The 14,925-nt window shown below is 35.6% G+C and overlaps 1 protein-coding gene across 1 annotated transcript in view; it reads right to left on the bottom strand.

The window, feature by feature from the left end:
* fbxl17 (F-box and leucine-rich repeat protein 17) overlaps positions 1-14,925 on the bottom strand; it is a 316,022-nt gene that overhangs the window by 79,321 nt on the left and 221,776 nt on the right. Inside the window, exon 8 of the mRNA XM_088911430.1 lies at positions 13,779-13,855. Coding sequence (XP_088767556.1) covers positions 13,779-13,855 — 77 coding nt within the window. The remainder of the gene's footprint in view (positions 1-13,778; positions 13,856-14,925) is intronic.

Here is a 14,925-nt window from a genome sequence, read left to right as displayed (position 1 = left end):
CAATTTTGTCTGTTTTACATTGAATTGCCATTAAAACAAAAACTGAGAAGTCAAGAGAGAGAAAAGTCAAAAAGAAAAGTGAGCCTTTGAAAAGCAACTGGAAATCAAACAATAAAAAGTAAAAGAAAGAACGTCTTAAGCTTGTTAAGTGTGTGCTCATGCATAAATGCATAATAATGTATAACCAACTTCAATGCAAAGTGATAGTAATGATATATGACAAATAATTTCCAAAGATATTCATGTCCAGCCTCTTGTACTGTGTTCTCTGAAATGAAAAGGAACTTAACGCTTGATGGAAATCTGACAGGTGCCATTCTAACCAGCACTGTAGAAATAAAATCATCCAATAGCAAAACTGCAAGCTAGAAAGACAAAAAAAAAACCAACTAGGAATTGTTCTGAACATTATAATTTTTAGCCATTCAAGTATCTTATAAGAATTATGATTCTTGGGACCAGAACTGATTTTTTTTTGGTTATGTATCAATTGCACTTGCACATCAATGTGAAAATAATTAAATGAACAATTGAAAATGTTTTTTTTCATTAACTCAAATACAGTTCCTATTCTTAAAACAGCATAGGCCCAGTCCTTCAAAAATATGGTTAGCATAATCCCCACTTCTGGTGAACTGCTATTAACAACTGTCCACATGTGCCAAATGTATGGTTTGCCAAAGAAAAAGACTATAGCAAATTATAAAATGACAGTGTATGAAAGAAATGGCAGTGAAGAGGTGGCGAGGCAATGTGCTTTGAGAACGCCTTGAACAAGTCTGTTGGTCAAGGTAAGGTTCAATAACAACTGATTTCAAAATATCACATGCAATCCATTAGCATTAATGAATAGCAAAAAAATAATCAAGGTCTTCTGATTTAACATCTTGCCTGAGGAGATCTCTAAAATAACACTTGAGAAAATAGCTAAATTTCAATCCCTTAGCAACTGTCACAGTGAAGTGCCACTATATTAAGCACGTCTCTTTCGGATGTTTCAGGAAAGTTACAAGTTATCCACAAATAAAAGCAACTGTGGAAATGGCAGCCACAGGCATTGTACTACTTAAGGAATAATTTGAAGTTCTTCAAACTGGACCAGCTGTTCTGGTCCTTACTTTCTGAATTGTAACAGAAATTCTGTGCCTTCCATGGGGACTCCAATAGGCATGCGCTATGGAGAAGAGAAGCACTCCATAAATTATAGGAGATCCTGTAATGTACAATAGTATCTGTTCTTCCCAATATCTAGCACAGTGTGAACTCCCAAATTAGAACAATGATGGAAAGGGAAATGGTGACTGCCAGATACAAGAGCTGCATTATGAAAAATAGATTAAGGCAAATAACACTTTGTCATGATTTCCATGTTCTTCCAACAACCGCCATACTATGATCAGATAAGTAACAACAGGAACAAATCTTCATTTAGATTAGTTAAAGGAAATGACAGAGAAAATTAGGTGCTGAAGTCTTTAAAGTCTACATTTTCTTCTATGTTTGTTGCCATTAAACAGGAACATCACATCTAACTCGAAATGTGACCAGAACTCTAATGCCTGGTTGAGATGATCCACCTGAGGATCTCATTTGTCACAATGTCTGAGATTTGACACTTGGCCACTTCCCCTTCCACACAAATTAACAGATTATGGAGTGCATTTATCATGTGCAGTAAATGCATGAAATTCAGAGAATTGGGGATCTGTTTCATCACGTAAGCCTGAACTTTAAGAATGAGCATTTTGGCGTAAACTTTATTACCCTAATGCACAGGGAGATGGAAGCTCAAACAGTTCAACCCTTTTCTTTTTTCGGCAATAAAGAAATAGCAGTATCGATATGTCCAGTAAAGAAGCCCCTCCTTAGTTTTCATCTTCTCCACTAATTAACATAGGCAAGAAAAGATCATGTTTGCACATCATCAAAGTCAGGAGACTTACCTTTGTTCACAGCCTACATTGTCTCTTTTAACTAAATCGGGGAAATCGTGGCTCCCAGAGCAACTGATGGACTCTCTGAGAGGTGTGACATTGTGGAATGTCATTGTTAAATCATCTCAAATAAAAAAGTGGAATTCAGAACTGATTAGAATTGGATTAGTGACTACGTCACCTTTTGAGGTCTTTAACAGAAGGAATATTCCTAAAACTGTCATTGATATGGATTCTTAGAACTAGAAGATGACTTGCTTGATCTGCTACCACGAAGAATGTGCTTAGCTAGTTCTTTCCTAGTGAAACTGTTTCAGAGATCCAGTTTTGTATTATAGGTATGTGCTTGATGAGTGCTAATTAAGAGTCCTTTTTTTTCTTCTGGACAAAAGGCATTTGCTAAAATTAGAGGCAAATAGTATAGCAGTTTTACATCCTATTATGTGTTCATGAGAGAGATCCATCATGTTTGACTGAAGTCTGAATCAATATATTTGAAGTTATACTGAAGTTCCATCATGTGTTTCAATTAAGACATGTAGAATTATTAGGTCACACTATACTATTTTGTGATCTCAAATTATGGGAACATCTTGCTGTTTAAGATTAAATTCTTTTATCTTAGCAATACCTGTTTTCTCTATATGCAAAACATTACTTATTAGAACAGTTTAAACTGTGTGGAGTACATTCCTAGGAAGTAAATTAAATTCAGTCATTAGAATCAAACATAACTTCAGAATAAATAAGACAAAATAACCTAAATCCAATATTAACAGCAAAATCTACAACAAATGTAAAGATTTAGTTGATACAAAGATAGTGTTCTATTTAAGTAAAGGGTCTAAGATAGAGGTAGTCACCAGATTATTAAATAAGGTGCCCTACAAAAGTATTCAAACCACTGCACAGTTTTCACATTTTGTTGAGTTAAACCTTGCGATTATTACAAAACAAAATCTCATATCCTTCATGGAATTTGTAACACAGCATGTGATATTGCAAACATGTGACAAAATGTTTCTGTGATCCAAAGAGACAGAAACATTTTGGTCTCAATGCAAAATGTTACGGTTAGTGCAAGCAATACAGCGCATCACTCCGTCAGCACCATCCCTACAGTCAAGCGTGCTGTTTGCAGCACTTTGTGGTAGGTCTCCTCATCAGCAGGGACTGAGACACTTGTCAAGAATGAGGAGAAATGTACTTGGCAAAGAGGCAAATACTAGAGGAAAATCTGTTGCAGTCTATTAAAGACTTAAAACTAGGGTTAAAATTCACCTTTTTAGTAGGAAAATGATACAAAGCACAAGGCCAAAGCTACACTGGAGACACCTATGCATATGAAAGGGCATGTCCTTGAGTGGTGCAGTTAAGGTCTTGATGTAAATTCTATTGAATATCTGTGGAAAGACTACACAAGCAACTTGAGAGTGCTTGAACAACTGTCCAAAAAAATCATGGAAAAATACAGCACCAAGCCAGACTGAAAAGTTAGTACCAACTTAGCCCAATAGACTTGCAGCTACAACTGCTGCCAAAGACGTTTCCAACAAATATTTAGTTCAAATGTAAGTCTGGATACTTACATTTCAGTAATTTCTCTTTAGTTTTTTCTAACATTTAGTGTCATTTAACTACTTTAGTCCTTAGAAATCTTCAGTCTGAGTATTTAGGGCTTGAATAAAATACTAGCATGTATAAATGTGTATGCATCATAATGCAATTTCACATAACAGAACACTGTAGGAAGGGAATGCTTACTTCTGCAAGATACTGTACATCAAAATCCACATAGATTTAGGCTCCTCAACAACTCCCCCCTCATATGTTACCACACACAATCAGAACACTGCTCTTCCTAGCACTGCCCTCTATGATTCAGAACTGACACATGATGGAAAGATAGACAGTGCTCCTAGGGAACAATAACACCCACATAGACTCTTGCTCAGAAAAGTCATGAACAGCAAAGCAATCCTACTCTCCCGAACAACCTCCTCTCCTCCTACCAACCCCAACAACATTGGTTACATGGTGAACATACACTAATATTATGAGTATAACCTCACTGATATTTCAGTCCCACAAACCTAAAGAAAAAGAAAAATGAGGGAAGGATCACTTAATTATAACCCCCCCACTGCAAGTTTAATTTAAGAAAGACATCTGAAGAGAAAGACATGACAAATGTTAATTTATTCATTCGTGAGATACATTTCGGCCTGCTTTATTGGCTTCACTGCTGATCCTGATCTGAGCCTGTCTATAGACAATGTTCATTAAAAGTTAAAAGTACATGGTTAACTACTCAGGCATGAGGTCTCTACAAAAAATTAATCTAATCTTAAAATGTTACACTAAGAACAACTGTAGATTAATGTGGAAATAGACTTTTTCCCAAAAATAAAACAACCTGGACTGTACCATCGAGTTTGATCAAATGTGTGCATCTCATGCTTCAGGTTTCTGTTGAGTCCTCTGGAAAATGTACAACACATGACACAGTTTAAAACTCCAAAAAATGTAGTGTCTCACACAGACTCTGGGTTTCTATAAACCCTCTTTAAAGTTTCGGCTTACAACAGTGGTGAGTAGCACCATTACTCCCTTGATCTCATCAGATCTCAACGTCCAGCAAAGCTGGGTCTGGTCATTACCCGTGAAAGGGCTACTTCAAATAAAAAACAAATGGTATAGGTGGACCAGTAGGTGGGGCATTTCCATCTGGACCAGAATTTCCAAACGAATGTCCCCGGATAGCGACAGCAGACACTAAGCTGGGGGGGGGGGGCACTGTGCTTTGGATGAGAGGTTAAACCAAGGTCCTGACAACTGTACTTGGTCACCAAAGATGCCACTGCAGTATCTGAAAGTGTAGGGCTGTTAACCACAGCACCTTGGCTAAATTACACTTTGAATTTATAGAATCGCCTTAACATCTCCCTACATTTTAATAATTTTCTTTCAGTTTGGCATTGTTCACTCTTAAACTGGGAGACCAAAGTAAAAAAAAAAGGTCGAGTTGAAAAATGCAGTTCACTTTTCTTATACTAAAAATGAAACTCATCATGAAGGACACCTGGAGTTTGCTGGTGGCTTATCAAAAGATATTCCTCTATTATAAAAAGTCTTTCATTCACGCACGTACAGCATTCACCCACTTTGTTTTAATACTCAACATCTGAAAAACAAGACATCAGTATCTTGACAAGCTCCAGTTTCTCGAAGACCTATTCCACGTACAGTACATGCATAACAGTATAAGCCATAAAGACAGAAACTACTACAGTACATTACAACACTATCAGGAACATTTACCTTTAGAATTTTCAATCAATGGAACTAGAGGTTACATCAAAATTCCATACAAAGCATAACCTGAAAAAGGTGTGAAACATTCAATGACCTAATATACTGGACAGGTGATTCTATTCAGGAATAGGATGAGCTATGCTAGCACTGCTTTATAGAAGTCTGTTCTCATGACACCAAACAGATATGGTCTTACTTTTCCTACAATCAGAGTTTTACAATATGTAGCCCTAATTTTAAAATTCCGTTATTATGGTAGCATAAAATTAATTAAACTCAAACTAAAAATAGTTATCTTTATAGGCAAAATAAATAAATCAAACCAGGATGTTTAAAAACAAAAAAACATTTGGAGTATTAAGGAATTTTAGGATATGTGCATCTTATTATATACAGTAAAAATAAGTCAGCTATATACTAGGCTTTAGGGAAAAGTGTAAGATACTATAATACAATTACAACAAAAACAGAAATTTAGGCTGTATCTAATATTAATATCTCATGATCGATTTTGTATTCATTTTAACCCCTTAAAATGGTAAGGGCTGTAAGAACCTGGAACTTATGTCAGTCATAGAAAAACATATTATTATTGTAAATGCTATCAAAAATACTAATATAGAGAATTAATATTTTACTAAATATACCTGTTTTTTTCATTCTTTATTTTAGAATAATAAAACTACTGGATTTTTCTTTGTATTCTCTCACTTTCCTACTCCTACATTACTGCTCATGAAATTACTTCTTTTCTGGGTTATTTTACCCCAGACCATACTGTAGTAGAAACCCCTGGAGTAACATGAAAATTCATTCTTAAACAATTTAAATGCCAACAGCAGTAGCCCTATGTGTCTAACAGGGAGGAACTGGAAGTGAAGTACAATCTATCATAGTCTCCTGCATTTAGAATGACCACCTCAGATGAGAGAGAGCGCAAATCACAGATGGTGGACATGAGTGCTTGTTCTGCATACAGATGAACAAAGACCATCTTCAAAGACTACAAGATATGTGCCTTTTATTCAGATATAATATTATACTGCTCCTCTCTGGCAAGGCTAAACGGGCAAGATTACATGTCCAATCTGTAAACTCTTTTTTGTATAAAGGCATTATGATCCAAGAGAAGCAAGGTTCAAAATATCGTAGAATACCCCCTGAGAAATATATTACTGCCAGAAACCAGAATATCTAAAAGTGAGATTTTAAAAATGCACTGCAGCAATTGTTCTGAATTTTGGAGTAAATTGCATAGAATTTTTGAGACAGCAGGGGCATTTTCAAAAGGTAAGCACAGAGAATTGATTTCTGATAGTTCTGAATTACAGTCTCAGCCTCTCACAGAGAAAACTAACACTCTCTTAGAGAAACCTACATTTGGGTTATGCCTCCAGTCACTAAGACTCATTTGTAGAATCATACTGTAGCAGCCTTGTTCATGGAAATTCAGCTAATTGTCTTTCAAAACAATTCTTAATCCATGCCTCAATTTCAGAAAATAGCCAAATAGTGGCATATTTAGAGTCTATAGTGTTTCTAACATACTACCACACCTTATTGTTTAAAATGAGGTTTCTATTTAGTGTGAACAGTCCACTTATGATTTCTACAAGTTGTATATTTATTCTTTTTAGTATTTTTTTAGTATCTATGATTATCTTAATTTTAAGCAAAAAATCTAGGCTTTGCCATTTATGTATGTGCTCTGAGAATATGTCAAACTATTTTGTTGAAAATTATTCCAAGTGCACAGGAGAATTAAAACGGACCCCCCCCCCCAAATAAAAAATCCTGAACCAAGTGCACACAAAATAATAACACTATCTACCCAAGATTAATATTTAACACATAATGGCCCTTCAGATGGTTTAAAATCCATATTAGAGGAGTTGTGTTCTATCACACACAAAAGCCCCCCTTTCCCTTTCCCTAAGCCTGCTAATGATCCTTTCAAGACCCAGTCTAGTGGTCAACTTTGTCGATCCATCAATCCTAGCTACTGTAGAGATCGCTCTCCCAGCTAAGATCATTAAAGGCTGAAAACAACAGTAAAACAACATCGAATTAAAGAACACAAAATTAATCTTGCATATGCAGTGAAGGACAGCAGATCAACATCATTTCAACAAATCGCAGCAACAATGATAAGCCGATAAAGTATTTCTTAAATGATTTAAAGGCATACCTTCCTAAGATGTTCTGGCATTATTTTTTTCTTGTCATGCCTGAAACATAAGGTTCTCAATAGTGCTTTCATGTATTTCCTGAGTGCTATAGCTCCCCAGAGGACACCTAGACCTCTCCCCCTGCATGCACTACATGGCCCTGGAGCTCACTGGCTAGATTTTAAAACACGGTGTTGCTTTATTTATTCAACAGCAGCAGTTCAAGGTATGCAGCAGAAGACCTCGACACACTAAGCTCTGCAAGGGCCAGAAGTATATAATCTGGTTTTCCTTGGTCTCCTTTTTTTCTTTTTTGGAGAAACGGTCAGTTTTGTTTTTCAATAAAAGGGTCCAATTTTATTTTCTTGGCGCATTTTTCAAAGTGCACACCGGAAGATGGAAAAAATTAAAGATTTTCAGCTGTAATGTGTCTGACTTAACTCGACATCCTCAGATGTTTAAATGTGAAATAAAGATATTGGATATGCCCTAAAATATTTTTTAAAATCATCTCATTTGGCTGTGTATGGAAAGTTCTGCAGAACAGATGAGTGGCCATAGTTCTCAAGTTAAGAATCCTGATTCTGTATGCTGTACTGCAACCATGAATACTACACTGACTTTAATGGAACCTACAAGGAAAACATCTACATAATTTTTTATGTTATCAACTATCCTTGACAGTATTGAACTGTATGCTCACCGGTACTCAGCCTGTTACATTGAGATTGTTAAATGAATGGTTCAAGCATCCAAACATTGGTTAACCAGGAGTAACTGGAAAAAATGATTTAAGGAATTTTGTTACAGCTCTCATGTTTGTGACTGGTTGTAGATTTAAGAATGAATGTTAGCTATCATATAATGGCTTATTTTCATGCTTTTTATACTGTTTTAGTGAAGAAAGAAAAGCTACTTTTATCACGAAGGTAATGTTCAATGAAGATTTAGACATGTCTACTGTTTAATGCTGTCTAGACCTCCTTCAATAAAAATGCAAGGAGTTAACAATAGGTACTGTTATTATTAATATATCTGTATGTGAGAAATGGGAAACTTAAAAATAATTTTTATTAGGAAGACAAAATGAAAACTCATAAAATGACGTAAATGTTGTAAGTCTCTGGTGTGAGATGTTCGCACATTAATGTAGTTCAAAGAGGGAGCCTCATTAAGACACAAATCATTAAGAAGATGAGCATCGGCATATGGATCTGTTGTATTTCTTCCAATGCATTTTTTATGAGAGCAAGGGATTCCGAGAACGTTTTTCATTTTGTTTCAAGGCGAGGATTCTTTGCATTTCACAATGTGATTCTTTAACTGACAAAAGTTGCCACGAGTTCTCTAAAAAAGATATTACACATTAAACATTATGCATATCAAATGAATAAATAATGCAATGCCTTAATACTTCCAATCAGCATACTTTCTTCGGTGAACAGTTGGGGATTATCAAGGTCTTCACTCAGGTGAAGGTCGAGCAAGGTCAAGAAAGATTCTAAATGCAATATCAGTGATCATGAGAAATTATATAAATGAGATTATATACATCACCCTGCAACTCACAACTGGCAACCCACTGAAGCTAGGCAGGTGTGAGCCTGGTCAGTACCTGGATGTGGGGCCTCCAGGGAAAACTAAGGTTGCTGCTGGAAGAGGTGTTAGTGGGGGCAGCAGGGGGCGCTCAACCTGCGGTCTATGTGTTACGGGGACATTATACTGTAAAAAGGCACCGTCCTTCGGATGAGACGTAAAACTGAGATCCTGATTCACCATGATCATTAAAAATCCCAGGGCGTTTCTCGAAAAGAGTAGGGGGTGTAACCCCGGCGTCCTGATTTCGAAATTTCCCATTGGCCTTTACCAATCATGGCCTCCTAATAATCCCCATCTATGGTTTGGCTTCATTACTCTGTTCTCATCCCCACTGATAACTGGTGTGTGATGAGTGTTCTGCAGCACTATGGCTGCCGTCGCATCATCCAAGTGGGGGCAACTCATTGGTGGAAGGCACTTAACCTGTAAAGCACTTTCAGTGGAGTGTCCAGAAAAATTATTAAATTGTTATTAAAAATGATAAAACATTAGTGTCAACAAGGAAGGAGTCATAATAATTGATTTTTAGCCCATGCAGCACCCAGATATATTTAAGGGAGAGCTACACATTTTCATTCAAAAACTCAATACAGTTTCATCATTTTACACAGCTTCGGCACTGTTCTCCTCAGGTTTGCCTTTATTTGAATGGAACTTTTTTTCTGGTATCATCATGATAGATTGCAATTTTCTGTTACCGTCAAAGAAGTAAATCAAGATTGCATTGCCATCGGTCCAACATCACCCTTAGCCCCACTCATTTCTCAGATTTCCCCCTATAGGCTCTTGTGATTTGAGACACATAGCTATTTTCCTTGAAAGAGGTGAAAAATATGGGTAGATCTAAAACATGTCAGATGACTAGTTGAATAGTAATAAAGAGGAAATTATTGAGACACAGCTTAAAATGCCATATAAAATTATTACATGTACTGTATATATAAACTTTAGTTTATTAAGTTTTATAGTTTTCTAATGTTTTACAAGTAATCTGTCTGGTCTGTACTGTCCAGGGACTGAACATACTTTGCTTATTAAATTGCTGAGATGTCAAATTACGTTAATGGCATGTGGGAACACTCTCTTCCCTAGAATGCACCACCGTTTTGTCAATTTTTCACTGACTTAAATCTGTGCTATGCATCCATTTGTAAAGTACCCAGGCAGTCAGTCTTTTCACCTTCACTGATAGTGTTTATAGTGGTTAGTGCAAGTCCTTTTGAGAAACAATCCATCATAAAACTGGCTCTATCCAATGCAATTAATTACAGGAATTACAGAGGTAATATATTGATCATGCTTGTTTCTACTACAATACAATTATTCAAAACATCCATCAGCTCTTCAGATACCTGAACTTAATAGATGTGTGATAGTGAGGGAAATGTAAGAGTACAAAGCCTATGGAATTTCCACTACATACACCACCAGTTTAATTAACCTAATTGCACGGTCAATAGACGGGAAGCTACAGATACTATATGCATGCGCTACTTGAAAATGGATTCACTAACCTCTTAGTGGCAGAGACCCATTTAGCCAATGTCCGCCTGGAATTTTCACCCCTTAAACATTGTTATATCTCTGCAGCAGAACATAGCAGGAGCCTGGTTCAGGTCTTAAATTGAAGCTAACCCCCTTGGCTTTGAGTGTGAACAGTCAACTTTCTTATATTTCTTAATGTTTCCACTCAGCAGACAAACATATGAAAAAAAAAAACAGCAGGCGAAATAATGTTGTTTTGGTCTTCAGAGGTCAGAATTTTCAATCCTAGGCCTGGAAATGCCCTGGGAATGATTTGAAAACCTTGCTCTAGGTGACTACTAGCTTGGATAAAAATCTGGGTCAAATTGATCAATTAGAAAAAATTCTACATCATGTTTTGTGAAGACCGGACCTGGAATGAAATTTCACACATATAATAAAAAATCTTAAAAATATTGAAAATAATAACAATAAAAACCACTGCAATTGCTATAAAAACCTTTAGACACTGCTAGAGAGCCTTTATCTGCTGTTATGCAATAAAAAAAAAACCTCAGAGTTGCCTTCTGGTGTGAAAAAAAGGAGAACTGATAAGAAACTGATTAAAAACCGATTGATTACCCCTTCTGAGTCAATGATTGACAGCTAAAAGGCAGGCGGAATGCAGCCTGAGGCTTCTAGAGGAAGTCTTACCCCCTAAGGGCTCTGAATGGCTGAAAATACAATGAATGATGGCGCTTTTTACCAATCAGATGGCCTTATTTCTGGTGGTCCTGCTTCAAACATTTACTACAAAGTCAATAACCTTCAATAGCCTCCAGGTCTCGAGATAAGCTAGTCTAGGCTTCTGTGGATATATATCAAGCTTCAGAATAAGGTAAAACATGGGATATATATATATATTGTTGTTTTTTGCTTTTGCGGTCTTGTTTTGCTGGCTTATTGATTACCTTATCAATACATATTGGAAGTTTGGAAGTGTATCATCAGATAAAAAGTGACTTTGGGATCAATCGTGTTTTTTTTTAAAGCTCCTGTTGTACTTTCTCGATAACATGGTTTTGTGGTTTTGTTGGTAAAAACGATAAAAAATTACGAAGGAATCAAAGGTAGATATTGATTTACACCGTGGACGTTTACGACCAAGCTGAGGATAGCACACGTGTGACCGTCTGAAAGTTTTTCTACAATTTCTAAAAACGGTTTTGTGAAGCCCTAGTTGAACACATTTTGATTGATAAAAGGTTTTCTGTAAAGGTTTTGTGGTTTTGGTAATATAAAATGATGAAGTGAGACGGAACTTTTGAGGCAAGTTTTTCTTAAAAAGTGGCATATAGGCGCACGTCCAACCAACTGTCAACCACACACATCACAACTCATTAATGACAATAATTCTTAGCAGGTGGCAGTCCATAGTGACTGCAAATTTTTTTGCAAAAACTGCGAACATGTTTAAGAAAATCACAAGATTACATTTTGCCATACAAAACAACGTACCTATATATATATACAACGTATAGACAAATATCGTAAACTGAGCAGCGCTTACAAGATTGTCAATGTAATCATAACCTTGCTGACATTAAAGAAGAGACTAATTAAAAGTGGGTAAGATAATTTCAATAAATTCAGCGTGTTTTGCAAAACTACGGCTGCTTAGCTTTGTTTTCCCGCTTTCTCACTCAAATTGAATACATCACCTCAGAATGGCACACATGCTTTCTCGCAAGGGTTTCCACATCCTAATGCTTGTGACTGAAAGCCTAGATTCTGAAAAGGCATTTGTAAAAGAACGTATTTCTGAAAATCCTCCATCCACAATAATCAATTAACGATATTGAATAACAAGTTAGAAAAACAAAATGTGTGCAGGTTTAATTTATAATTCAGTTTATGAAATGCTTTCCATAGATTCTACCAATTTGTATCCTAGAGCAACAATTTTAAAATATACAGTACGTGAAATTTTCAAAGTGTAATTTCTTGCAGTTCTCTTTCTAATTTCTCCCTGCAAAAGTGTCCTAGTAGAAATATGACGAATAAATAACTAAAAGAAAATATCAATTCTCTACTTAGCTTAATTCAATAATAAATTACTCAAGTGCACATGTATTCTATTAAGGAAATGGTTCTCAAACTTTTGCTCATTTCACAGCCTCAGAACAAGAGATGCTGGCATTCTTATCCAGTCCTGTAAAGCTTTTTTCATAGCATTTTCCTAAATCTTTTTTTTTTGTAAGCACTAACCGTTAGAGTACCGCAACATCCCCAATGTACAGCATGTGCTGGCCCAACTTCCTCACAATAAACCAGTAAATAGCTGAAGAGCCAAGAGCTAAGAATGACAGAATTAAAAGTGAGTTTAAAAATAAGAAAATTCTGCTCCAGAAGCTAGTTGTGGAAGAAATTCTGAACACTAACAAAACTGAAAGCATAACATTTTAGGAAAAAACAGAAGTGACTAGCTAAAATAAGGATCCCTGTTGAAGTCTAAGCCCTTCCTGTAAAAGCATCCTGAAAATGGAGGCCACATGTGCAAAGGGCAAAACTTTCAGAGTCCCTTGAGTGGATTTATAGACATTATTATACCACGGTATCTCCCTACAGACTGTAAGTGACACTGCTATATATAATAGTGTCTAATGCTTTGAACTTGTTGCAATTTTTCCTGTCACTCAGTGTGAGCTGGAACTGGCTGGGGCACAGTGTAACCATTCAGAAGCTAAAGATAGTAGAGAACAGCTGGCTAGATTTGATATTTTAGTGATGGGGTGGGATGTTGTTACACTGTTTGATGCACAGCAATGTTAAATACATTGTCAGATTTAATTTAATTCCTTGAATAAGAAAACACAATGCTAGGGGCATTGAAAACAATCTTCACCATGAAGGGGAAATGACAATTTGACTGTTTTTTTTTACCAGTCCGATTATTCATTTTTTTCTGATTTTGCAGTAAGATGTTTTCTACAGGTATGACACTTTATTCTCTGAAAAAATGTCTACTGTGACAAAATCGAATTACGATTACAAATAACACGTGGCATAAAAACTGAACATGAAATGTTCTTTATTACATTTCTGTTGAAATTTAGACAATGCAGATATTAATTTAGTCTTCATTTGGAAATGGCTGTGAGCACTGAAAACTTTTTTTAATAGCAAACTGCAATTACAGATTGTGCAAAACAGAATTTCAATTCAAACTGCAGTAACTAGACTAGTGAGGTAATTTTCAACATGTATGAGATTTTTATTAAAAAAAACTTCTGCTTACCATAGTCTGTGATTTTGCACGATACCAAATAAATTTCTTTGAGACTTCGACCTTCCTTGGCTATGATTTCCACACATCTGCAAGACAAAAGGAAAACACATGAAGAAGTAGCCTTATAAAAAATAATAAGAATTTTAAACATTTTGTGTAAGATGGATTATAGCCATTAAAAAGCATGTCTTTAGAAATTCAGCAAGATTTCTTTGGATTTAACACTCTGTATATTTCCTAAATTTAAGTCATTTTTAAGCATTTAAAACAAATCCCTTAACATAAATTAAAATTAAATTGCAAATTAAACATATCAACATGTCAAAACAATATGTAAGAAAATCTGTATTCAAACATTCTGCTAGTCTCTAAGACCTCAGCATGTATATCATGAGTCCATAGCAGATGCTAAATAAGGACTACTGATTGCTTCCTCAATGGTTTATTTTGAACTATTGTACATCTTTAAATACGTACAGCATATAATTAAAGTTTAATATTTGCAAGATTTTTACAGTTGAAAATATTTAAATAGGGGACACAGAAGAACGCAAATCTAAAGCACACTTAGCTATGTCTATAACTATGTACATACAGTAAATACTACATAATTAAAAAGTTCTGATTCTATATGCGAAAGAAAAACTTCATAAAAACGTTCGGTATTCATAAAACAAAAAGAAGAAAAAATAAAATCGCATTTAAAAAACAGATAGCAACAAAAATATATTTTTCTAGACTGGCAAACACCCAGTAATCTCTTTTTTTCCCAAATACTGTCCCTATCACCAACCACCAATCTCTGAAGAATATTCAAAGTTGTCTACCAACTTCTATGTTGCTGTGTGACAAAAAAACAACCAGTAATCAAAACAATATTTTATACCCATCTCTATTTTAAAAAATGTTTCACTAATGTCACCCGTGTCTGTTGAGCAAACGCTATAGTTTTAAAACGTAGCTGTATCGTACCCTGCACATGACAAAAATCTTCTCTGATGATCCTGTTAGCTTAAGCAACCAGTAAAATAATGCCTGAACTATGAAACCGAAAATCAAGTTTGATTTTTTTTCTTTCTAGGAGAAGCCTGGAATATGACATTAGTGACAATTGAAGAGAACTAATGAGGAAATATGTCTATGGTTGCTTGCAAAA

The sequence above is a fragment of the Atractosteus spatula genome, chromosome 3 (genome assembly GCF_055471065.1).
Source record: "Atractosteus spatula isolate fAtrSpa1 chromosome 3, fAtrSpa1.hap1, whole genome shotgun sequence".
In the NCBI taxonomy this organism is placed as follows: domain Eukaryota; kingdom Metazoa; phylum Chordata; class Actinopteri; order Semionotiformes; family Lepisosteidae; genus Atractosteus; species Atractosteus spatula.
The sequence above is the reverse complement of the archived record's forward strand: the minus strand, read 5'-3'. Positions and strand labels throughout refer to the sequence as shown.